Source organism: Pan troglodytes, chromosome 2 (genome assembly GCF_028858775.2).
Source record: "Pan troglodytes isolate AG18354 chromosome 2, NHGRI_mPanTro3-v2.0_pri, whole genome shotgun sequence".
Classification (NCBI taxonomy): domain Eukaryota; kingdom Metazoa; phylum Chordata; class Mammalia; order Primates; family Hominidae; genus Pan; species Pan troglodytes.
The window spans coordinates 195,500,664-195,527,958 of NC_086015.1; the positions used below are offsets into that span (position 1 = coordinate 195,500,664).

Genomic DNA, 27,295 nt, shown 5'->3' on the forward strand with positions numbered 1-27,295 from the left:
CAGGAAAGTAAACATAAGAAATTTGTTATTAATAATTGGTCTTAGGAAATAAAATCAGAAGAGGAAACTTTCTTCTTAGTGGGGTTTTGTGCATATATTGACACCTCAAATTACCCACTGAGTTACATGTAGAATTATGTGGAAGGCATGTGTAAGGTGACTGCATAATTATTGCCAAAATCTGAATCCAGGATTCTTTAGAAGGTTAAATAGGTGCCATCAATAATTACACTAAGATACTAGGCATAAACTAGAACTCTTCTGGATGAATCAGGACATAGAGTTACCCCATGGGAGAATGATGTTCACAGTGGCCTCAAAATAAAGTTCTTTCATTTCAGTTGTAGCTGGCTGAAAGGTATGTCATTTAAATTCTATATATTCCCCTAACATAACTACTAGATTTTTTGTTTGGTGCAGAAATAACCAGTACGTATACCATAAATACAGCAGACTGTGGGCTTGTGGAGCATGCTGCACACCGTGATCTATCTCTGTCTATCATTGTTCTTATTTGACCCCATCATAGGTGTTTAAAATTTGTTTCATTGTTGTTGTTGTTGTTTTATGTCTTTTTTCTCAGTGCTATATATTCAAAGAGCCAACTTCTCTACAGACTTGTTCATAAGAATGACTTGTTTCTGCTTCTCTGCTTTGCCACATCTCTATTCCTTTCAAATTTCTACTGAAAAATCCACTGATTTCCCCTTTGCATTTAGGACACATAAATTCTTTCTCTTTTCCTCTCCCTGAAGGTTATGAAAGTCCTGGACTGTAGCTTTATTTTATGTCGTATACTTCCCTCCAAGTGAGTTATATAAGGAGATAGTTCCAAGAAGGAAAATGCCCAGAAGTTGAAAAACCAGGTCATCCTAGGGGGAAAAAATAAGTAACCAATACTTTTTAAGGATTTTCTTGTTAAAAACCCAATAAACATTCAAATATGAAAACTACTAATGTTTTTACATTTTGCAGACTGGGGTATAGAACAGCAAGAGAAAGCAGAACTAATAAAGACAGGAGACTTTTGGAAATCAGGGTGGACCAGAAAGCTACAGCGAGGCCATAACTCTTCAGAAGGCCATTGTGTGATGCTTTGGCAGGAACAACAAGGAGGACATGGACCAAATGGAGCTTCAGCTTTTTCAGAACATGTTACTACTCTCAAAAATTGGTTCACTGCTTTATCAGTTTAGCAGTTCATAAAAATGTAACCCAAACCGATTTATGTAAAAAGGGCAATTATTGGCTCAGGTAACTGAGAGTTTTGGAGGTAGGGCTGGCTTTAAGGATAAGAATGAGAACTTGTTGCTCCCCATGTTTTGAACCAGACCTCCTGTCCTCCGAATGTTGGAATCATTAGCAGAAGGGATCTCCCTCTGTGGTATTAAGATGGTTAGAGTCCCTTTATCTTTTCTGCTCCAAATCCAGTTTAAAAAATAATAATAGATCATTGAGGTGGAGCAAGATGGCAAATAAGTAACACTCCAGCAGCTGTCCTCCCTCTGCTAAAACACAAAAATGAATAAGTACCTACACACAAAAAAACCCTTCATAATAACCAAACATCAGATGAATTATCACAGTATCTAGTTTTAACTTCATATCACTGAAAGAGGCACTGAAGAGGGTAGGAAAGACAGTTATGAATCACCTATATCACCACTTTCCCATCCCCCATTAGTGGCTGCATGGCATGGAGACAGAATCTGTGTGTTTGGGGTAAGGAGAGTGCAGTGGTTGTGGGGCTCTGCCTTAGAACTCAGTGCTTCCCTGTTACCGTGGAAAACAGCAAAGTGAAGAACTTGCCGGTGCCCAGATAGGGGGCACCTAGACCAGCCCTAGCCAGAGGTGAATTGTCTATCCTAGTGGTCAGAACTTGAGTTCTGCCAAGCCTTGCCACTGAGGTCCTAAATGAACTTGAAAGGCAGCCTAGACAACAAAGCCTGCAATTCCTGGACAAGTCCTGCTGCTGGGCTGGGCTCTGAGTGGACTTGTGGTGCACGTGACCTAGTGAGACACCAGCCCAGGTGGCTAAGGGGATGCTTGCATCACCCCTCCCCCAACCCCAGGCAGTGCAGCTAGCAGCTACGGGAGAGACATCTTCCTTCTGCTTAACGAAAGAACAGGGGAGAGTAAAGAAAACTTTCCCTTACAATTGAGATACCAGCTCAACCACTATAGAATAGAGCACCAGTCATGAGGCCTGCATTCCAGGCCCTAGCTCCCGGATGAAATTTTTAGACACACCCTGGGCCAGAAAGGAACCCAATGCCTTGAAGGGAAGGACCCAGTTCTGGCAGGATCCATCACCAGCTAACTAAAGAGCCCTTGGATTGTGAATAATTAGCAGTGGAGGCCACAGGCCTTGGGTGAGACTTAAAGCTGTGCTGGCTTCAAGGGTGTCCCAGCATATTCCCACATGTGGTGGCTATAGGAAGAGACTCCTTCTGCTTGAGAAAAGGAGAGGAAAGAGTAAGGGGGGCTTCTCTTGCAGCTTAGGCACCACCTTGACCACAGTGGAGTAAAGCATCAAGCAGGTTCCCAGGGTAGCCAGCTCCAGGCCTTGGCTCCTGGATGGTATTTCTGGACCAGTCCTGGGCCAGAAGTGAGCCCACTGTCCTAAAGAGCGAGACCCAGCCCTGGCAACGTTCACCACAAGCTGACTGAGGAGCCCTTGGACATTGAATGAACATTGGCAGTAGCCAGGCAATGTGTGCTGTGGGCCAGGGATGGTAGTGGCCACAGGAAGAGACTCTCCTGCTTAAGGAAAGGGAAAAAGGAAGAGTAGGAAAGACTTGTTTTGCAGCTTGGGTGCTAGCTCAACCACAGTAGAATAGAACACCAGCAAGATTCATAAGGTTCTCAACTCCAGGCCCTGGCTCCCAGATGGTATATCTGAACCTACATGGGGGAAAAGGGAACTCGCTGCCTTGAAGGGAGCAAGCCTGGCTGTTTTCACCACCTGCTGATTACAGAGCCCTTGGGCCTTGAGTGAACATAGGTAGTAACCAGACAGTGCTCACCACAGACCATAAAGGAGACACAGTGCTGTGCTGGCTTTAGGTATGACCTAGTGCAGTCCCAGTGGTGGTGGCCACAGGGGTGCTTGTGTCATCTACCTCCAGCTCCAGGCAGCTTAGCACAGAGAGAGAGAGAGAGAGACTGCATTTGCTTGGGGAAAAGTAAGAGAAAGGAACAAGGGTGTCTCCGTGGTGATCCACAAAATTCTCCCAATCTTACCCAAAACATCAAGATGGTACCTCTTGCGAGTCTACAAGACCCACATCATTACTAGGCTTGGGGTGCCCCCTAATGCAGGTATGGCTGCAACAGCCAAAAACTTAGATCACAACACCCAAGTCCTTTTGAATGCTTGCAAAGTCTTCCGAAGAAGGACAGGTAAAACAAGCTCAGACTCAAACACTACAATAAATACTTAACTTCAATGCCCAGACACTGATGAACAGCCACAAGCATCAAGACCATCCAGGAAAACATGGCCTCAACAAATGAACTAAATAAGACCCCAGGGACCAATCCCAGAGAGATAGACAGAATTCAAAATAATTGTTTTGAGGAAGGTCAACAAAAGTCAAGATAACACAGAGAAATAATTGAGAATCCTATCAGATAAATGAAGAGACTGAAATAATTTAGAAGAATCAAGGATAAGTTCTAGAGTTGGAAAACGCAACTGACATACTGAAGAATGCATTAACATCTCTTAACAGCAGAATTAATCAAGCAGAATAAAGACTTGGTGAACTTGAAGACAGCCTATTTGAAAATTCACGATCAGAGAAGACAATAGAAAAAAGAATTTTAAAAAATGAAGCATGCCTACAAGATCTAGAAAATAACATCAAAAGTACAAATCTAAGAGTTGTTGGCCTTAAGGAGGAAGTAGAGAGACAGAACAGAGTAGAAAGTTTATTCAAAAGAATAATAACAGAGAACTTCACAAACCTAGAGAAAGATGTCAATATTCAAGCATAAGAAGGTTATAAACATCAAGCAGATTTAACCCCAAAGAAGATTATCTGAAGACATTTAATAATTAAAATTTTAAAGGTCAAGCTAAAGAAAGGATCGTAAAAGCAGGAAGAGGAAAAAAGAAATACAAAAAACATACAATGGAGCTCCCACACATCTGGCAGCAGACTTCTCAGTGGAAACCTTACAGGCCAAGAGGAGTGAATGGCATGACATATTTAAAGTCCTGAAGGGGGAAAAACAAAACAAAACAAAACTTGTATCCTAGAATAGAATTATCCAGGGAAAATTTCCTACATAAAGGAAGGAAAAATGAAGACCTTCTCAGATAAACAAAAGCTGAGGGATTATATCAACACCAGAACTCTCCTCCAAAAATGCTAAAGGGAGTTCTTCAATCTGAAAGAAAATAATGTGAATGAGCAATAAGAAACCATCTGAGGGCAAAAAATTCACTGGTAATAGTAAACACACAGAAAACACAGAATATTATAATACTGTAATTGTGGTGTATAAACTATTCATATCCTGAAAAGGAAGACTAAAACATGAGCCTATCAAAAATAATAACTACTGGGCTGGGCGCAGTGGCTCACGTCTGTAATCCCAGCACTTTGGGAGGCCAAGGCAGGAGGATCACTTGAGGTCAGGAGTTCGAGACCATCCCGGCCAACATGGTGAAACCTCGCCTCTACTAAAAATACAAAAATTAGGCGGGTGTGGTGGTGCGTGCCTGTAATCCCAGCTACTCAGGAGACTGAGGCACGAGAAGAACTTGAACCTGGGAGGCGGAGGTTGCAGTGAGCTGAGATCGCACCACTGCACTCTAGCCTGGGTGACAGAGTAAGACTGTCTCAAATAAATAAATAAATAAATAAATAAATAAGTAAAATAACTACAAAAACCTTTCAAGACATGGATAGTATAATAAGATATTAATAGAAACAGAAAAAGTTTAAAGGCAAGGGGATGAATCTAACATGTAGAGTTTTTATTAGTTGTCTCTTTGCTTCTTTGTTAGTTTGTTTATGCAGGCTGTGTTGTCATAAGTTTAAAATGGTGGGTTATATTATTTGCAAGTCTCACGGTAACCTCAAGACAAAAATCATACAACAGATACACACAAAAAAATAGCAAGAAATTAAAATATGCTAGCAGAGAAAATCACCTCCACTAAAAGAAAGATAAGAAAGAAGGAAAAAAGGAAGAGAAGACTACAAAACAACCATTAAACAAATAACAAAGTGGCCAGAACAAAATTCCTTCTTTATCAATAATAACACAGAACGTAAATGAAATAACTATCCAATCAAAAGACGTAGAGTGCCTGAATAGATTTCAAAACTAGAGCCAATAATGTCTTGCCTATAAGAAATACACTTTACCTAGAAAGATACACATAGACAGATACAAAGATGGAAAAAGATATTCCATGCAAATGGAAACCAAAAAAGAGGAGTAGCTCTACATAGATCAGACAAAATAGATTTCAAGACAAAAACCATAAAGAGACAAAAAAATCATATAATGATAAAGGAGTCAATTCAGCAAGAGGATATAAAAATTGTAAATATAAATGCACCCAACACTGAGCAAATATTATCAGAGCTACAGAGAGAGACCCCAATAAAATAATAACCGGAGACTTCAATGCCCCACTTTCTGCATTGGACAGATCATCCAGACAGAAAATCGACAAAGAAATAAACTTAATCTGCACTATAGATCAAATAGGCTTAATAAATACAGAGCATTCCATTAAATGGCTGCAGAATATACATTCTTCTCAGCACATGGATTATTCTCAAGGATAGACCATATGCTAGGTCACAAAACAAGTCTTGGAAAATTCAAAAAAACGGAGATAGTATCAAGTATCTTCTCTGACCACAGTGGAATAAAAACTAGGAATCAATAAAAAGGGGAATTTTGAAAACTCTACAAACATATGAAAACTAATTAAATAATATGTTCCTGAATATTTCTTACTCAATAAAGAAATTAAGAAATAAATGTAAAAATTTCTTGAAACAAAAGAAAATGAAAGCACAACATACCCAAATCTATAGGATACAGTGAAAGCAATATTAAGAGGAAAGCTGATACGTATAAGTGCCTACGTAAAAAAGTAAAACATTTCTAATAAACCTAACAATGCATTGTAAAGAACTAAAAAAACAAGAGCAAATCAAACCCAAAATTAGGAGAAGAAAATAAATAATAAAGACCAGAGCAGTAGTAAAGGAACTTGAAATTTTAAAAAATACAGAAATCAATGAAATAAAATGTTGGTTTTTTGAAAACATAAACAAAATCAACACACTTTTAAGCCAGACCAATGAACAACAAAAGAGAGAAGACCCACATAAGTAAAATCAGAGACAAAAAAAGGAGACATTACAACTGCTACCACAGAAATTCAAAGGATCACTAGTGGCTATTATTAGCAACTACACACCAATACAATACCTGGAAGACAAAGATAACTTCTCAGACACATACAGCATACCATGATTGAACCCTGAAAGAGTCCAAAACCCGAACAGACCAGTAACAAGTAATGAGATTGAAGCTGTAACAAAAAGTCTCCCAAAAAAGAAACTTAGTTCCAGGACTTAGTGGATTCACTGCTGAATAATTTTATTAAACATTTAATGAAGAACTAATATCTACTGTAACAATTTCAAAAAATAGAAGAGGAGGGAATAATACTCATTCTGTGAGGCCAGTACTACCCCTGATACCAAAACCTGATAAAGACATTCAAAAAAAAAAAAAAAAACCACACAAAAAAACTATAGGCTAGTGTCTCTGTTGAATACTGATGAAAAAACACACAACAAAATACAGCAAACCAAATTCCACAACACATTAAAAAAATCATTCATCATAAGCAAGAGGGATTTATCCCAGGTATGCAAGAATGCTTCAACATTCATAAATCAACCAATGTGATATGTCATATCAGCAGAATGAAGAACAGAAATCATATAATCTTTGTAATTGATGCTGAAAAATCTCTTGATAAAATTCAACATCCTTTCATGATCAAAACCCTAAAAATGATGGGTATAGAAGGATCATATCTTGACAAAATAAAAGCCATACATCGCAGACCCACAGCTGGTATCATACTGAACAAGGAAAAGCAGAAAGTCTTTCTCTAAGATTAGGGAACAAGACAAGGATGCCCACTTTTCACTGCTGTTATTCAACATAATCCTGGAAGTCCTAGCTAGAACAATCAGACAAGAGAAAGAAATAAAAAGCATCCAAATTGGAATGGAAGAAGTAAAATTATCTTTGTTTGCAGATGATATGATTGTATATTTGAAAAACCTAAGGACAAAAAAAAACACACAACTCTTCGAGCTGATAAACAAATTCAGTTAAGTTTCAGGGTACAAAATCAACATACAAAAATCGGTGGCATTCTATATGCCAACAGTGAACAATCAGAAAAAGAAATTTAAAGAAATTAATTTACAATAGCAACAAATGAAATGTAATACCTAGGAATTACCTTAACCAAAGAAGTGAAAGAACTCTACAATAAAAACTATAAAATATTGATTCAATAAATTGAAGGGGGCACAAAAAAAATGGGAAATATTCCATGTTCATGGATTGGAAGAATCAATATTGTTAAAATGTCCATACTACCCAAAGCAATCTACAGATTCAATGCAATCTTTATCATAATACTAACAACATTCTTTACAGAAATAGAAAAAATAATCCTAAAATTTATAATTTATATGAAACCACACACAGACACACACACACACACACACACACACACACACACACACACCCCAGAATGGCCAAAGCTATCCTGGGCAAAAAAATTAAAAACTGAGAGAATCACATTACCTGACTTCAAATTATACTGTAGAGATATAGTAACCAAAACAACATGGTAGTGGCATAAAAACAGACATGCAGACCAATGTATGAACAGAATAGAGAACCCAGAAATAAATTCATACCTCTACAGAGAACTCATTTTCGACAAAGTTTCCAAGAACATACATTGGGGAAAGGAGTCTCTTTGATAAATGATGCTTGGAAAACTGGATATCCACATGCAGAAAAATGAAACTAGACCTCTATCTCTTGTCATGGACAAAAATCAAATCAAAATAGATTAAAGACTTAAATCTAAGACCTCAAAGTATGAAACTACTGAAATCTGGCAAAAGATCTGAGTAGGCATTTCTCAGAAGAAGACTTACAAATGGCAGACAGGTATATAAAAAGGTGCTCATCATCATTGATCATCAGAGAAATGCAAATCAAAGCTATGATGGGATATCATGTCACTCTAGTTAAAATGGCTGTTATCCAAAAGACAGGCAACTTCAAAGCCTGGCAAAGATGTGAAGAAAGGGAAAACTTCAACACTGTTGATAGGAGTGTGAATTAGTACACCTATGGAAAACAGTATGGAGGTTCCTCAAAAAACTAAAAATAGAATGACCATATGATCCAGCAATCCCACTGCTAGGTATATCCAAAAGAAAGGAAATAGGTATATCAAAGAGATATTTGCACTCCTATGTTTACCACATCACTATTCACAATACCAGGATTTGGAAACAACCTATCCATCAACCGATGAATAGATAAAGAAGATATGGTATATACGCCCAGTGGAATATTATCCAGCCACAGAAAAGAATGAGATCCTGTCATTTGCAACAACATTGATAGAACTGGAAGATGTTACGTTAAGTGAAATAAAACAGGCACAGAAAGACAAGCATCATATGTTCTTATTTGCAGGAGTTAAAAATTAAAGCAATTGCACACATGGAGATAGAGAGTAGAATGATGCTTACCAGAGGCCAGGAAAGGGGGACATGGGGAGTAGGGTTGGTTGATGGGTACAAAAATATAGTTAGATAGAATGTTTCAGATCAAATGTTTGATAGCCCAACACAGTGAACAATAAGCTAATGTACATTTTAAATTACCTAAAAGAGTATAATTGAATGTCTGTAACACAAAGAAAGGGTAAGTGTTTGAGGTAATGGATACTTCATTTACTCTGATGTGATTATTTATCATTATATGCCTGTACTAAAATATCTCATGTGGCAGGGCATGGTGGCTCATGCCTGTAATCTTAGCGCTTTGGGAGGCTGAGGCAGGCAGATCGCCTGAGCTCAGGAGATTGAGACCAGCCTGCGCAACACAGTGAAACACCATCTCTACTAAAATACAAAAAAATTGGCTGGGTGTGGTGGTGTGCACCTGTAGTCCCTGCTACTTGGGAGGCTGAGGCTGCAGAATTGCTTGAACCCAGGAGGCAGAGGTTGCAGTGAGCCGAGATCAAGCCACTGCATGCCAGCCTGGGCGACAGAGCGAGACTGTCTCAAAAAAATTAATTAATTAATTAATTAAATAAAATATCATACGTACCCCATAAATATATATGCCTACCACGTACCCACAGAACTTAAAATTAAAAAAAATAATAATAAAATGCAACTCTCTTTCAACAGATAAAGTCTTGAGCCTGAAGCTAATTTGCCCTAATTAGATGAGAAATACTCTTCAAGCAATCCCCCAAGACCAGAGTGACTAAAGATATTTGATTAGGCAAAGCAGGAACCAGCACTAAAACTAGCAGTGAGATTAATCCTACAGAAACTTTATGGATTGATGCTCAGGAGCTGTTTGCATCTTTTTAAAATATATCTACTGCTGCTACTGTTATTGCTTATGGCTAACACTGAGTGTTGAGTACATAATATACACTGCCCTAGGGCTTTACATGCATCTTTCCATTTAATCCTTACACAATTCTATACAGCCCCATATTCTCATTATTACCCCTGTTTTACACATAAGAAAACAATCTAGAAAGTTAAAAAACTTTCCAATTTTTTCACAAAGGAAGTAAGTTACAGGGCTATGATTCAAACACAGTTTTATTTCTAAAGCTTACATTTTAAATTACTACTTAATATTCCCTGATTCACTGATGACTAAAGAAATACAATCTAGAAACTTTGGAAATATGACTACTTGTTGGCCTAATGTGGCTAATGACAAGATGGAAAAGAAAAATACAAAATCTGGCATCATATTCAAATAATTTAACCAAAGGTCCTCATTAGTGCTGCTCTCAAAAGTTGAGCCTTGCTTTTATATTCTAATGAAAAATGTTTCTAGAAACATATATGCTAATTTTCCAATTAAGGTTAGCCCTGGAGCTAAAGTATTAACATTTTCCATAAGTTATAAACTCTTAGAAAAAAAACCAACACTATTTACTATGAATACATTGTAAGTTAAAAATGGATGCTTACTGTTAATCCTTACTGAAAATATAACTAATAATCTGTTGTTTCTGAAAAAAGACAACCTAATCCCAACAAAAAATAACCCACGTCACATGTTTGCAAGCAGTAATTGCCAGGTTCTTGGGTTGACAGAATTCCATATTTTCTTTCTTTTTTTAACTGAAAAAATTTCCAGTTCATTTGGTAAATATATATGGGGTGAAAAAAGAAATAGGCAAAATAAATAATCCTTTTCTAGGTGCTATGCCCCCAATTTTTTTTAAAGGAATGCTACAAAGGTCAAGGAAATCACGAGTATATGAGAAGAAAAAATTATGTAAATGATCTAAACTGAATATTTAACAATCTACTTGTTGAACAAGCATCTATGATTTGGCCTTTGACTTTTCTCTATTTAGGCATCATTAACTTCAAATTCTATGATTCATTCAACATTAATAGTTAAGGTTCTTGTTTCTCTCTCTCTCTCGTCTTTCACTTTTCTGAGATGTCACTCACTTGCTGTCCCAAGAAAGAGCTGTGAATATGCCTCAGATTTCAGAACTTTCCATGAGAAAGTATGTTGATAAGGAAACTCAAATTCCAGAATGGGTAACTGCTTTGTACCTCTATTCCAGATATGCTTGTTTTATAAAGCCTGCGTATCTTTTTAGGATGGAACAGAATTCTTTCACTGAGAGATTAACTGTAAAACCCAGGTGGCTTCCAGGAAGATATCATGGCTAATCTTTACCTCTCCCTTACCTTTTATAAACAGTATTTAGTACAGAAAGAAAAACATGGCAATATCAGCTCTTAAAACTACAGCACCATATCAGCCTCAATAGGGAAGCATGAACACTAAGATTCCTCGAGTAAACTTTACATGCTTCAGTAGAATAGAAACAGACTACTCAAAAGTGAACTAGTCACTGAACTGGAAAGTGTGTAGGGTCATACTCAGGAAAATTATTATAAAGCCCATTAAGTCCAGACAGCCAGTGAATTAGTGCCAAAATTAAACTGTATGATGCCTCTATCAACTGATTCAACTAGACTTCAGCAGATGTCTGAACATTGGAATTACAGTTTTCAGTGCCATGAGAGATATTAATCTATATTAGATATGATCCCTAACCTCAAGGAATTTGCATCTGATAGGATATAAAAAGCATTAAGAACAAATTTTAACAAAAGAAAGGAAATACAGAGATAAATGTCCCATTAAAGTATAAAATGTGGAAGTTATTTGGGGCTGCAGAAATTAGGAAAATGTTTACTGGGTCCTAAATGATGGGAGAAATGTGGATATCTATGATGGTGGGGAAGTAAAAGAAATTAGAGGAGGGAATAACAACCACTTTCTCCCATCATCTACCTTTTGGACATAAAATAGTCCTCTCCTTATAGTTACCAATAGTGGCCCTTTCATTTTTCTTCCTTAGGGATCACCACCCCCAACTCATGTTTCTCAATAACTCCTGACACAGCTTTTCAATATAAAATCAGTATCGTCATCTCACAATCTTAACATTGTCTGCTTGCACCAAGGCAATACTTTAAGGGAGAAATTCCAAATGGTGCAGAGGATATGCATCAATCAAGCAGTCTCGCTTTCATTTTTGTTGTTGGTGTTATCACTGTAATAAAGCCATCACAAACAAGGTGATAGGCTGCCCTGGTTTTCAAAGAATTATGCTTTTTATATTATGTTGGAACACTGTAGTATGGCACATCCTTAATTGCAACAGCAAATAGGAGAAGCAATATTGATTAAAGAAATGAATATTGAACTAGAAGTTGCTTTTTCTTAACCTGCCTCACAATGCTGAGTGACCTCATTTTAGTCACATGACTTCTCTGTTTCCCAGGCATATTTTTGTCACTCAGCAATAATATCAGAGTTATTGCAAGGCTCAAATGTGACGGTTTATGTGAAAGCACATGGGAAAATATGAGAAACATTCCAATGGAAAGGTTTTATTGCACATAAGGCCAAGAGCAGTATGGTATTATGAAAAGCTCATGGTTGTGGAAGTGAAGACCTAGATTTCAACTCTAGTTGTATTAGTCACCAGAGTGGGCTTATTTAAGTCAAGCACCTCACTAAGCCTCAGCTCTTCATCAATATCTACTGGTTCATTTCTATCCCTCCTCACAGAGTTGCGGTGAAATTAAATACAAATCTAAAAGTCCTTCAGAAACAACAAAAACTAAAAGTACACTGTGTTATTTGCACTAGCACAGCCATTAATATTGTTACCATGATTCTCATGGTTACAGCTACTCTGATAAGAACTTATAATATTACTTATTTATTAGAATATAGACTAAATTAAGCGTCTTTATCACTATTTCAGCTTCAAATATAATTGGTACAGGTTAAGGCCCTGTTTAAACAAAAAACTGTGTTCGCACAATTTGACTTCAGTTTATCCTTTAGTTAAAAAAATTCTCATTTAGTTCATAAACTACCTAATTCAGATTTGGACAATAAATAGTCTAAGTTTATAAAAAGTAAACAAATCATCGCTATAGTTTGAAAAAAAAAAACCTTTTAAAAACATTTTAACCAATATTAACCACTAAAATGCCAGCGATAAGTGTGCTAAGCACATCAAACTATTCATTAAAAAAGGTCCAATGTTTGCCTAGTTATGCGTTCTAGACATGTTTCAAATTATACAAATTGCTTTTTTTGAGGAAGGGTTTTGCTCTATTGCCCGGGCTGGAGTTCAGTGGCACAAACATGGCTTACTGCAGCCTCGATGTCCTAAGCTGAAGCAATCCTCTCACCTCAGCCTCCCATGTAGCTGGGAACACAGGTGCATGCTACCATCCCCAGCTAATTTTTAAATTTTTTGTAGAGACAGATTCTCACCTCTTGTCCAGGTTCAAACTGCATTATTTTTAGGTGCTATTTTCCTAGATGCGAATGTCAAGGCTCCTAAGTTATACAAAGCAGTAAGTTATATTTTTATTTCCCAAGTGCTGATATGCCAGATATTACACCCATAAATTTCTTTTCTTTCATTATTTTCTTCTTCTGAGCTGGGGTAAGAAAATAGACGGTAGTCAGACGAGTGAGGGCGTGGGACTGGAAGCAGAGTCACAGGTACCTATTTATGGACTATGGCATTCACTTCACTTGGACATTGGACACATAAAGAACTTGCCCAAAAAGAGGTGCAGCCATTGCCCTTGGTTTCTGGAAGGTAATTTGTGTCTTCCTGAGAGCCTTGGGCTAAATAGAGAATAGCACTATGATTTAGGGTAGGGGCTTTGGGTCACACAATATCTGTGGAGTCAGAGGCTGGGATCAAGCACATGCGCAATGAATGAATCCTGCCTACGTAACAGACGCCAATGACATCTCCTGACATAGAGGCTCAGGTGAGCTTCCTGCTTGGCGACACTTCACGTGTATTATCACATGTTGGTACCTGAAGAGTAACATGTCCTGACTCTACAGGAAGACGACAATAGAAGCTCAGTATTTGGTACTTCTACTGAATCCTGCTTTAGGTATTTCTTCCCATGGCGGATTTTAATCTGTCCCTCTCCCAAAGATAAACTGTAACCGTGAGTATAACCATGGTTTTCAGTGAGTTCTGTGAGTCCTTCTGGAAAGTTATCAATCTAAAGATGATTCTGTGAGGCCATAAACTTGCAGTTGGTGCCAGAAGTGAGGGTCGTCTTGAGGACTATGCCCTCTAACTTAGTAGTTGGCCTAAACTCCTTACGACAGCTAACTAATTATGATAATAAGAGCAAACTATAACAAGATAAGAATTGTATCTATTTCATTCATCTTTATATGCTCAGTATGCAGTCTGGTGCCTGAGATGTGGTAGACTTTCTATCAGTATGTATTGAACAAATTTTAGGTTTACTGAGATTGCTTTGAGGACAAACCAGCATTTGTGCAGTGGTTTGTAAGACTACCAATTAAACTTTGATCAATGTAATCATAGTTAATTGTGCAACAATTGTATGAAATTTGTTCCATCTATACTTGAAATAGGCAATTCTTTAAAATTCAACAAGTCTTTACTGAGAATCTTCCTTTACCAGGGAATGTGTTTAATGCTGTGGTTGGGACAAATATGTGGCCCAGATGGCCCAGATAGCAAAGATGAATACGATGTAATTCCTGCCCAGCAGCAAAATAAAAGTCAAGTGCTCAGATATTACAGCAGAAGTAGCATCTAATTCTCATAGAGGATGGACAATGGAGACAGGTGACATATCAGGTAAGATTTGAGCTGAACTTTAAGGAAAATTATGAATTACATAGGTACAGAAGAGAAAAAGGCAAATATAACAGTATCAGTGATAGCACTTTAGTAAATCTTATTTTTACTCTTTACATATTTTATCACATGTATCATTCTATCAAGTTACCTAAAATATTATATCACTAGTGTTCTAACCACAATTTGAAAATCTAGCTTTATAATATCATACCAAATGATGTTTATCTACATTTGCTTTATTTATACAAGGTTCAGTTCAAACAACTCAAATATAAAAAGATGTGAGTCAATTTACAGAGGATGGTCGAGGGCTTACTTGGGTTTTGTCTTTCCTGTATAAAATGAAAATATACCTCTCCTTCCCCACTCCCAACCGAAATGCCTTTAAGCACTGTGATCATTTGAGAAAATTTAGGTGGTCTTACAAGTTTTGTCAAAAACTTTTAAAACTCAAAAAGAATAAAACATTAAAGGATATTACATTTTAAATCAAAACTGGTTAAACAGCAAAAATTTTTAAAAGGCACTATCTATGTATAAGGTAAAATTTGTAGAAAAATCTGTTTCAACAGATTGTAACACAGAATGGTATTTCCTGAACTATCGAAAAAGGTGTTTCAGAAACATAAGTTTCCAACATGCTTAACCTTCTTTTGTTTGAGAAAGAGATGCATTAAGAACTTTTTATTTACTCTATTTTTTAAATGTTATTTAATACCATTAAAATTATTTTGGTCTTCCTTTCTAAAAGGCGCTGTGAGATTAAATTTAATCAAGGAGTTGAAAGACTTGTATACTGAAAACTACTAAACATTGTCAAAAGAAATCCCATGTTTATGAGTCAGAAAACCTAATATTCTTCAAATGTCCATACTACCAGAGACAATCTACATATTCAATACAATTCCTATCAAAATCTCAATGTCGTTTTTTGCACTAATAGAAAACTCCATTCCAAAATTTATATAAAATCTCAAGGAACCTCAAATAGCCAAAACCATCTTAAGAAAAAATAAATAAATAAAGCTGTAGGTCGCACACCTTCTGACTTCAAAACATAGTGGAAAACTATGGTAATCGAACAGTATGGTACTGGCACAAAGAGACACAAACACCAATGGAACACAATAGAGAGCCTAGAAATAAACCCTTTAATATGTGGTCAAATCATCTTCAACAAGATTACACAATGGAGAAAGGTTAGCCTCTCAACAAGTGGTGTTGGAAAAACTGTATATCCACATGCAAAAGAATGAAATTGGACCCTTACCTTACACCACATGTAACATTAATTCAAAATGGATTACATCCGCATAAGAGGAGGCTGAGGCAGGAGAATCGCTTGAACCCAGGAGGTGGATATTGCAGTGAGCTGAGATCACACCACTGCACTCCAGCCTGGCAACAAAGCAGGACTCCATCTCAAGAAACAAAAAACAAAACCACAACAAACAAACAAACAAAAAGCCTCCTAGAATAAACGTAGGAAAAAACCTTCATGACACTGGATTTGGCAACTATATCTTGGATATGACACCAAAACAATAAGCAGCAAAAGCAAAAATAGACAAATAGGACTACATGCAACTTTAAAAATTCTATGTATCAACAGAAACAACTAACAGAGTGAGAAGGTAGCCTACAGAATGGGAGAAAATATTTGCAAATCATATATCTGATAAGGGCTTAATAGCCAGAATCTATAAAGAACTCCTACAACTCAGTAACAACAACAACACAAAACAACTCAATTAAAAAGTAGGCAAAGGAATTGAATAGACATGTCACCAAAGAAGATTTACAAATGACTAGCAGGTATGTTCAAAGATGCCCATTACTACTAGTTATTAGAGAAATGCAAATCAAAACAAAATGGGTTATCATCTCACACCTGTTAGGATGGCCACTATCAAAAGAAACAAAAAGTATCAAGTGTTAGCAAGGATGTGAAGAAATTGGAACTTTCGTGCACTGTTGGTGGGAAGGTAAAATGATGCTGCTGATAGGGAAAACAGTATGGAGTTTTCTCAAAAAAAAAAACAAAACAAAAACAAAAACAGAATTACCATATAATCCAATAAGATCTTGACATTTGTACACTCATGTTCATTGCAGCAGTAATCTCATATCCAAGAGGCCAAAGTAACCTAAATGTCCATCAATAGATGACTAGATAAACAGAATGTAGAATGCATATAACATACAATGGAATATTTTTAAACATTAAAAAGAAGGAAATCCTGTTATATTCTACAACACGGATGAATGTTGAGAACATTACACTAAGTGAAATAAGCCAGTTACAAAATACTGCATTATCCCACCTATATGAGATATCTAAAGTAGTCAACCTCTTTGTAACTATAAGTAAAAAATGGTGGCTGCTAGGGGCTGGGGGAGGAGAGGAAAGAGAGCTGTTGTTCAATGAGTATACAGAATTTTAGTTTTCCAGGACGGAAGAAAGTGTCTGTAGAGATTACCCACAAGGGAAAGAATATTAAACTGATGACAAACTTCTCACAATTAACAATAGATACCAGAAACCAATGTAATATTATTTTCCAAATGCTGAAAAAAATATTGGTCTACTCAGAATTGTATAACTACCTTAACTGCAATTCAAGAATGAAAGTGAAAGGAAGACATTTTCATGGAAACCAAAAGCAAGTTCACCAGCCACACACCCTCACACACAAAACAATTAAAGGTTTAGTTTAGAAGAAAAGTGAAATCAGAGACCAAATTTGATATACACACACAAACAAAAGTTCTATGCATAAAATTATTCAAAACATTCATTAATTTAATGATTAGCTATAAAATAACTGTGCATATGATTTTATTTTAAAGTGCAACTAATCAAACTGGCAGCAAGAAAGGTTGTGATATTTACTAGCAAGAAAACACTGTAACCTCCATAAGCTGTTGGAAAGGAAGACAGAAACACTAAAAAATATTTAGCAAAGTATGTCGTGATTTATGTACGATTAAAAAAAATAAGACTAACCACTACAGGAATAAAAATACAGCCTAAGGTTACAAACTTGCAGAAGAATTTAATAAAATAAAAAAATGTGAATAAAGCAACAGAATTTTTTAAAAAAGAAAAGAGAAACAAAAGGAAATTTTAAAAAATACAAACTATTATGGTAAAAACATATCCAGATACATCAATAATCTCATCAAATATATATATGGATTAAACTCATCTATTAAAACACAAAATTTCAGAACAACTCTTAAAACTATAGCTCTGTGCTACCTAACACTCACTCCGTCTTTGACACTCTCTCCTCCTGCTTCCTGGTGAAGAAATAGAAATCAAAAGTAACAAGGGAATTAATTCCTAGCTTAAAAATAAATAGAAGCCAGGTAAATGACACTAGATAAATGATACTGCTTGTGAATCTTTTGGGTTCTAAATTAGCTTATGTAGGTCCTCTTAGTTTGCTTCAGCCCTCTCCTCTCTCTCCATAAACTGCAGTTATGACCCTTATTGGTTGCCCAACTACAGTGTTGCCTACGACATAGAAAATTGCTTTTCAAAGAAATTCTAGCCTTAATGCATACCAGAAACACCTCAGGAAAGTCAAAGTTAACAGATGACTTTTAACTCACGAGGCGAAAGCATTGTGATTCTAGATGTGAGGCAAGTTTGACTCAAGTCGAGAGAAGAACTGAAAATACAGATACCCCAATAGGTTTACAAAGGTAAACTCCATTACAAAAGAAACTCCCTCTTTTGGCTCAAGATTCCCACCCCCTCTTAACCTCAGAACTAAGCAAGAAGGACAGAAGGAATGCATCTCTGAAAAGCTTCAGAGGATGAAACCACAACCCAGCAATCCCTCCAAATTCCCTCCTTCCCTTATACAATTGTCTCCTGCTTACAATACTGTTGTCAAACTTTCTGTGTTTTTCTTCTTCATGGACCTTTGGGGATCAATTCTAGTCTAATAAACTGAACTCTATAGCTTCTGTGGAATTATTATCTGAATTATGACTTTTTAAATATACATAATATAGTCTACATTTAGCTGCTTATTTAATGACTGATTAAATCTTTAAAGTAAGACTAACTAGAAATATTCAAAATAACATCCTCTTGCCTTTTTAAATTTTAATTCTTACATTTAAAATAGACTCACAATAACTGGACATTAAGAATTGTTAGAGCTGACACACTAAGAGAGCCCATTATTTTGACTGAAAATGTATTTAATTGTTATTTTAAGCAGAAACCTTGAAAAAAGGTATATGTACACATATAGCATATTTATAGTGTAAATACAAAATATAGTGTATATTTTGATCTGAATATTTTCAGGAGTAAAAAAAATAACTGTAATACAAATGACAGATGTATTACTAATAAGCAAGTATGATGTACCTGTTGGAGCTAAAGGAAAATTTTCCCTTCACTCTCTGTAGTTTAAGTGAAAATCGATGGACAAAAGGCTGATTAAGAGGAGAAACGAAATACAAATTTATTAATGTGCACTGGGGAGAATTACAGGGTGATTACCCCACCATGCGAAATGTGGTACACATGGTTATATACCCTTCTTTTTAGAGGAAAGGGAGATGGGGATGTGTGGATGATTTTAAAGCGATAGCAAATGATTTTGGGGGGGGAGTTCAATGAACTTAAAGAACATACAATGAGCTGAGACAAAGTCTTTTGGGTCTGCAGAGTAGACCATGGTTTGTGACAAAATGCTGTCTAGGTGCATTGATGGACTTCTGTCTTTCTTCCTGTGATACGAGTTCAGTTAATGAAAACTCAGGGAAGAGACCAAAGGTAATTGTTTTCTTCTTTGGCAGGTCCGAGCTTAGGCAGATAAGGGAACTCCAGAGAACAACTTCATCCTGTGCTTTGGGAGAGACAGGATTAAGACACAGGAGGCAGACGGAGTTCAGAGGAGACTTGAGGCTGCTTCTTCTGTGCAGCATGTAAAAACACCATATTTGAGAGTATCAATTTCTGAGCTCCAAGGTACCAGAGTTTTGTTTAATTGAACATTGGAAGAGCCTAATGAAAATTAGTCAATAACCAATTTAGAATCCAGCAGACATATGGAAACTTCCAAAATAACCTTGTGCTATTTACTGAGATCATAAAAAGTAAGGGTGGAAATCTGTAATCATGATTTTCAAGGAATTTTTCTCATGAACTACAAATAGCCAACTCTCTTACAAGAAAGCGGAAATACACACATACACACACACACACACACACACACCCCATTCAGTGCAGCCACATTCTCTCAACGCATAAATTATTATCCTGAGAGTGAGACAAGCATCATAATTGTGTTCGCTACTTTAAAATATGTCAGTGCTGATAATGTAGCCACTGATGCTACCTAATTTTGCCAGTTTGGGATTTGAAAGACATGATACAACATTGTGTCCAACATGCTCATTTGAAAAGTCCAAAATTAAGCCAACGAAGGTAGATAATTTGCCCAAAGGGATATCAAGATAGTAAATGAAATGCAAATAAAACTCAAATATCCTTGCTCGTAATCCAGAGCTCATTCCATAAATTCATATTGCCTTTAAATTAAAGTTATTCTGAGAATCTGACATATTAGATAAAACAGACCTACTAAATACAAACAAAGCCACAATCTTTCACAAATTATGAACGTTTTTTTCTCCATGGTAGGACAGAGACTATTTCCAGACAAATTGAAGAATTTTCCTTCCTGAGCCATCCTCTATGCTTAAAGGAGAGATAACAAGAGAAAAGAAAAATGTCTTGCTCTTTGAATTAAACAGAAAGGTAAAATTCCAAAAGGAGAGTATCCTGCAGAAATGGAAGCTAGACACAAAGAATTTATATCGCATGGAGAGTAACTGCAATATACTCATTCAACAAGACATGGTCCTTAACACTCTAAATTACAAAACCTCAAAATAATCCTGAAAAACGGGATCACAAAATATAAAATGACTTCAACTTCCAATTTTCTTGCCTAACATGATGGTTACTCCATTACCTCTCAGTGGTAGTTCACACACATACACACAAATACACACTACAATGTACTTACTGAACTGTAGAGATAGCCTTCACCATTCATGGCCACATAGAGGCTAGCCTTCACTCCTTGGATGGCCACTACACGCAGGCCCACGGGAATTAGATTGAAGAGAGCTAGGGGGAGAAAAAGAAGGGCGGAAAGGATCAGTGACCTTTTGAATAAATAATCCTTCTTATAATCATTCTTTTGAGAATTAAAACCTATTAATTGAACTTGGTAGAAAAATGGAGAGAGAAATAAAGAGAGGTCTAAAAAACGAGAGAAATTGACTTCTTGACCCTGCACCAGCATTAATTACCTATGTAACTTCAGGTAAATTACATAAACTCTGTACTAAAGGGGTTGGATTAGAAGGTCTCTAAAGGCCCAGCTGGATCTGAGATTTCAGGATCCCTGATCCTTAAAATGATCCTCAAACAGTGTAATATAAGATAATTTTTTCTAACAAACAAATAATATGGACCGAAAAATTCTCAACAGGAGAAAACCTATCTGAAGTCGTAAGAAATAACAAAATACTATCTTTAAAACAGGCCAAAGCTTCTTGTTTTTAGTATTTTCCTTGTTGTTCCAAACATTACATTGAACACAGAAGAAGAATGCAAAAATTACTGACTTATTGGGTGATAACATTCAGACAAAACTTTTTTCTTGATATCTCAATTTTTTACATGTAAATAAACAGAGATAAACAGATGGACAGATGATTGATAGATAGCTTAAGCTGTAATGGATATATTTTATATCCAGGTGGGAAATACACACACACACACACACACACACACACACACATATACACATACTATATATATACAAATATATATACACATATATATATGCACACACACACACATATACTCAAAACCATTAAGAATTAATTTGACAAAAGTAATTCAACATCCTAAGATGAAATGGAAACATGCTTGCAGTCTTTACATATTCGAGTTGCTCATCACTCAAAATACTCAATAGTCTATATGTCCACTTAGAGAAGGAATTCGTAGATCAGAAAAAAAGATACCTAAGAGAACCTTCTATTTTTCTTCCAACAATATTTTTCTGTGCTTGGGATTATTTCAGTTACTTTTGAGATCACGAAATGAGCATAAACAGAAAACACTGCCCTCACCCTGAAACAATTCACATTGCATATGGAAGAAAAGCAATCATATAGTTAGGCTCTATAGATGGCAACATGGATATGAATTAAGTATCTCACGGCTGTATGCATAAGAAAATATCTCTGCAGTTCATTTCAGTATCCTGGCTTAATTAGAAGTTCTTATCCACTTTTTCTGTTGATAAAATTCCTATCAGTTCTCGTTTTCTTAGTTTTTAATACAAGATACACATAAATTAACCCAAGGGCTACCATTATTTAGGGATGCCTCTATTTTTCTCGGCTTCTCTCAACCTACGATAGTAAGCTAAACACACACACATGCAGACACACACACTCACAGTATTTGGCTTTCAGTCAAATGTTCAATTGACAGTTGTAGAGGATCAAGTCTTAGACCACAAGTTTAGTAGAACAGGATTCCATTCTTAGCTGTCGACATCGGATCAGTCCTTTTGCCTCTTTGAATCCATTTCCACATTTTTTACGAAAACTGAGACTAGATAAGAAACTGTAAGTAGTTTCTTATAGATTAATTGTTGGCTCAATTTAGATTTGAACTGGTTTTATTTCTTGCTATATTCTTACCAGTGTCCTTGTGTTACTGAAACAACTTAAGAAATACAAGAACTAGACAAAGTCTAGTTGGGGAGAAAAAGCTAAGACATATGGAATAATATGATACAGTGTATAATTTACTTCTATAATTAAATGTAATATATGCATTCTATATATATATTCCCTATGTTACAGAAGTTCAGGAAAATGGAAGCTCTGTGTGGCCTGAAGTATTCATGGAATGCCTTACACAGAAAATGGAACCTGAGTTGACACCTAAAGAAGAAGCGGAAGTTGAGAAAGCCAAGAACAGAAAACATTTTAGTCAGGCGGAAGTTAGGTGGTTTTGCAGAGTAATGTGTGTATGCAGAAAGGGACTGGCAGATAGGTGGATTTGATTTATATTGGGGGGAAATGAGAAAGAACAGCATGTAAATAAAATAAGGATAAATAACCGAGTCTGTCACTCTAATCTTAGATATCTGGACTTTACCAAATAGGCAACAAGACGTGTGACATATGAAAACCAGAGCAACAACACAGATTATGAGATTTGCAGACACATAGTTTCTAAACCCTCCACTCAGTTACATGGCTTTGAGCTATTCATTTAACTTCTCTGCCTTAGTTTTCCTATCTGTAAAATGGATATGATAATGCTTATTGCACAGAGTTGATAGAACCAAATGCATTGTCATGTTTCTGAAAGTGATTCACAGAGATGTATCCTCTCTAAGAGCTATTTGTCATGAATACCTAATTCTTCTGTTTGTCAGATAAAGTTACCATAAGACTATTGTAAAAACTGACATATTACCTCAGTAATATTTTTTAGTTTATATTCAGCAGATTGCTTTAAAGCTTTAAAATCTAATACCTTATATTTGTGCAAGATTAATTTTCAAAGTGCTGATACATTCATTAATTGTATTTGATCCTCAACCATAAATGCTATGAAGAATTTAGGACAGAATGATTACCTTAATTTATAGAAGTACAAAAAGATTTAGAGTTAACCCAGGGGAAAATGCATCTAAACAAAGGCTTTCAGGCTCCCTAATGTGGCTACCTGTTCAAAACATCATATTTCATCTTTTTGTTCTTTCTTTTTCTTTTTTGACAGAGTCCAGCTCTGTCATCCAGCTGGAGTGCAAGCAATTCTCCTGCCTCAGCCTCCAGAGTAGCTGCTATTATAGGCGCCTGCCACCACAACCCAGCTAATTTTTGTATTTTTAGTAGAGACGGGGTTTCACTGTGTTGGCCAGGCTGGTCTCGAACTCCTGACCTTGTGATCCACCTGTCTCGGCCTCCCCTTTTTGTCCTTTTAATTTCCTCTAATATCCATTTTTGCCTTCTTGCAAATAAATAGATTATTCAGCTACACCTTCTTACATATCCTGCAACCAGACGTAGGTCCTATGGACCCACTACTGGCCAATGAGATGTAAGTCATCACATCATTATAAGCTTGAGGAATCCTTCCTTAAAGACAGCATAAAGGTGTCCTTTGTGCCCCTTCTCAACCTTTGCCTATTGCTGTTTGAATGGGGATATGGTAGCTGGATCATCTCAAACCAAAAAAACAAGGACTACTCCCCAGCGGGTGTTGGCAGGTGAGCTGGAAGGAGCTGGGTCCCTGAGAGCTTTGTGGAGCAGTGGCACAAGTCCAACATTCAATTACCCAGGTCTGGCTTTTATGTGAGAAAATAAGTCCTTGTTCTCTTAGTCTGTGCAATGCAGAGCCAACTCTAATCCTAACTGATAGAGATGCTAATGAAAGCAGAATTAATATGCAAGATATGAACTAGATGCAAGGTACTTCATTTTAAATAAAAGCAGATACTGGAAAACGATTAAGTTCACTGATAATTACTGTGAGAAGGAGAAAAGACTTCCCAGGATAAATGCTAAGAACACTGGTTTATGTAGCTGACCATAGAAGGAAAAGCAACTGTAAAGTTTTTCCTACATGGAATGAGAGAAAACCGATAATGCTAGGCAGGGACAAAAACAAGAAACCTGTTTGAAAGTTTTATATGAACCACAACATGATAATGGCCTTTAGCTGGTTTGCTTTGTGAGACTTACTAAGCCCATTTTTAAAAATCAGTAAACGATTTGAAACGAGACTTTATTGGTAAAAGCTAAACATAGTTTCTCTGGAAAGGTCCTCATCTGCCTCCTAAAAATCCCAAAAGGTGGCAAATGACTTACTGTTATCTATTAATTATCTTCAGAGTAGCATACTGTGGCTCCAGCTCACAGGAGCCCTTTGCTACTCCTTTCACTACTTCTCAAAGCCACTGTCCTAACTCATAGTAACTGGGCTGCTTGACTCCACCCACTCTTTAAGTCCCTTGCATCCTCTTATGCCATTTTCCTGCTTACAACCTGCAGTGATTCCTCCCTGTCTCCAATGTCCTTTACAACCTGGCTCCAACCCACATTTCCAGCTTATCACCTGTCACCCTTTCCATCTGCTGTAACCGGCTTCACAGAGCTTTTTGCCATTTCCTAAGTTCCCCCTCGATCTTTAACTAGGCTGGAGTTTGTCCTCTTTTGTCCTCTATCTCTTTTTGGAAAGCTTATCTTCCCACTTCTAAATTTGGCCAACTCTTTTCATCATTTAAGGCCTACCTTGTTGAACTCCCCCATGAATCTTGCCCAAAACCCTTCAGAAATAATACTTCCCTTTTCCAGATGGCTTATTTCTTGTGTATATTTCGGTAATGATATTTAGAACATGGTTTTAGAGTTCTTTGTTTATATCTCTATCTCCATCCCTACAATGCAAGACTCTTGAGGGTAGTTGCTGTAATGTCTAGCCCAGGTACATGTACATAGCTTTATTAAATAAATGTTATTATATGAGTTATGACTAAAACACATTATTTCCAGGAATGTAGGTTTTCTTGTTAGAATGAAAGTTCTTTTTAAGATAAAAATGAAATTAGAAACTTAAAGCATCTCAGCCTGATACTCAAAGTTAATCTACAACATACATTTGTGCTACATGGCACTTTCACTCCAATACTGAGTGCTTCTAGTAATTTGATCTTCCTCCTCCTACCTTCTAAACTCCATCTTTTTGCTAACTTAGCTCCCTCTGCTTGGAATGTCACTCTCCCTACATCTTCACACTGAAATCCCTGACATGCGTGAAATGACACACCAAATGCCAAGTGCTTTCTTTCACTTCTTAGCTGCCCTATTCCTGGATCCAGACTATATTTATCACAATTTATAGTTTTATTCTTCTAAAAAATCTGTTTCCTCTGCCAACCACAACCAGATTGTAAGCTCTCCAAAACAAAACTCACATCAAAACTACACTTGTATAATACAAGGAAGGGAGGAGACAGATAGAGACAGAGAAAACAAGAGGGAGAATATGCAGGGTAGTATATATTCTGTGTATATTAGCAATCCCAGTAAACATTTGCAGACTAAATAATACTACAATTATATGCCAAATAGAGTCCAAGTATTTAATCTGACATTCAAAGATCTTCTTAAACTTGTCCTTTCCAAAAGGAGTATCTTGTTCTACATCTTTTTGTAAAGTTGACTCTTGTATTTTGAAAAATGGAATAATGGAGCTGGTACTCTTGGCTTCCATAAACCAAGCTCATTCATAAAACTTCACAGAAAAAAGGTAATGGAAAAGGTAATGAAGAGAAAGTATAGTCTCTTCAACAAATGATGCTGAAAAAACTGGGTATTCACACATGAAAGAATGAAATTGGGCCCTTATGTTATACCATACATAAAATTCACTCAAAATGGATTAAATAATTAAATGTGAGACCTAAAACTGTAAAACCCATAGGAAAAAAACATAGGGGAAAAAGTCGACATTGGCCTTAGCAATGATTTATTTCTTGGATAATGAAAAGCACAGGCAAATGAAAGCAAAAACTAGACAAGTGGGATTACATTAAACTAAAAAGCTTCTGCAGAGCAAAGGAAACAATCAACAGAATGAAAAGGCAACTTATGGAATGGGAGAAAATATTTGCAAATTGTATATCTGGTAGGGGTTCAATATCCAGAATACATGAGAAACTCCTATGACTCAAAAGGAAAAACAAAACAGATAAGCCAATTAAAAAATGGACACAGGGCTTGAACAGACATTTCTCTAGAACAACATACAAATGGCCAACAGGTATATGAAAATATACTCAACATCACTAATCATCAGATAATTATGAGCTGTTAACCTAAAATAAACACTTCCAAGTTATAAAATATTAAAGGATCACTTTGATTAATCATGCTACAGGAAAGACTGAATTATATTTCTCTCTACAAGAAATGTATAATAAAATTGTTGTCATATGGAAAGACATTCAAAAATTACATATCCATAATAATGGGAAGGAAATTTATAGACTTGCTGCTATCAGGCAATTAATTAAAATGTTGTATTATTTTCCTGAGTTGTATCATCTTTGATAGTTCTCAGCTTTTCAAAATTTAAACAGTTGTGGTATATTTTCTCAGTCTAAATACTCAATTTTGCATCTAATTTTCATTTCATTATATTTATTTTTTCGAGGGAGAACCCCACATAAGATAAGCTTTAGGACCTACAAAACCTAAATCATTCTCATATTGAAATTTAAGTGGAAGGAGAAGATGAGAGAAAGTAACAAATGAGAAAAGAAAAACTACATAGATAATATTCATTGACTGTCTATTTTTTCAGGCATCCTGCTAGGCATTTTGATATGCGAAATGTCATTTTATTATAAACTCAGTATTTGACTACTTAAAATAGCTTCATTGAACAGTATATAAAAGTCCTAACTTCTTTGAGGGGTACAAAGTGAAAAAAATTGAGAAAATGTAAAGTACCATCCTAACATTTGGAGTAGGACCTTGGCCTTAGAAAGTTGAACTCGCATACAGCACTTGTAAAAACCTGACTTAGAAGTCATTTATTCTTACCATAAATATTTATTAGGACTTACTGTATGCCAAATGCCATGCCTAGGCTAAAAAAAGAGTGATGAACATAAC

The 27,295-nt window shown here is 36.2% G+C and overlaps 1 protein-coding gene across 3 annotated transcripts in view; it reads right to left on the bottom strand.

Moving 5' to 3' along the window:
• The window catches only part of FGF12 (fibroblast growth factor 12), a 585,069-nt gene that overhangs the window by 168,477 nt on the left and 389,297 nt on the right, over nucleotides 1–27,295 (bottom strand). For all 3 annotated transcript variants that reach the window (XM_009447026.5, XM_009447025.4, XM_526425.8), the window contains one exon: nucleotides 20,602–20,705. In XM_009447026.5, coding sequence (XP_009445301.1) covers nucleotides 20,602–20,705 — 104 coding nt within the window. The remainder of the gene's footprint in view (nucleotides 1–20,601; nucleotides 20,706–27,295) is intronic.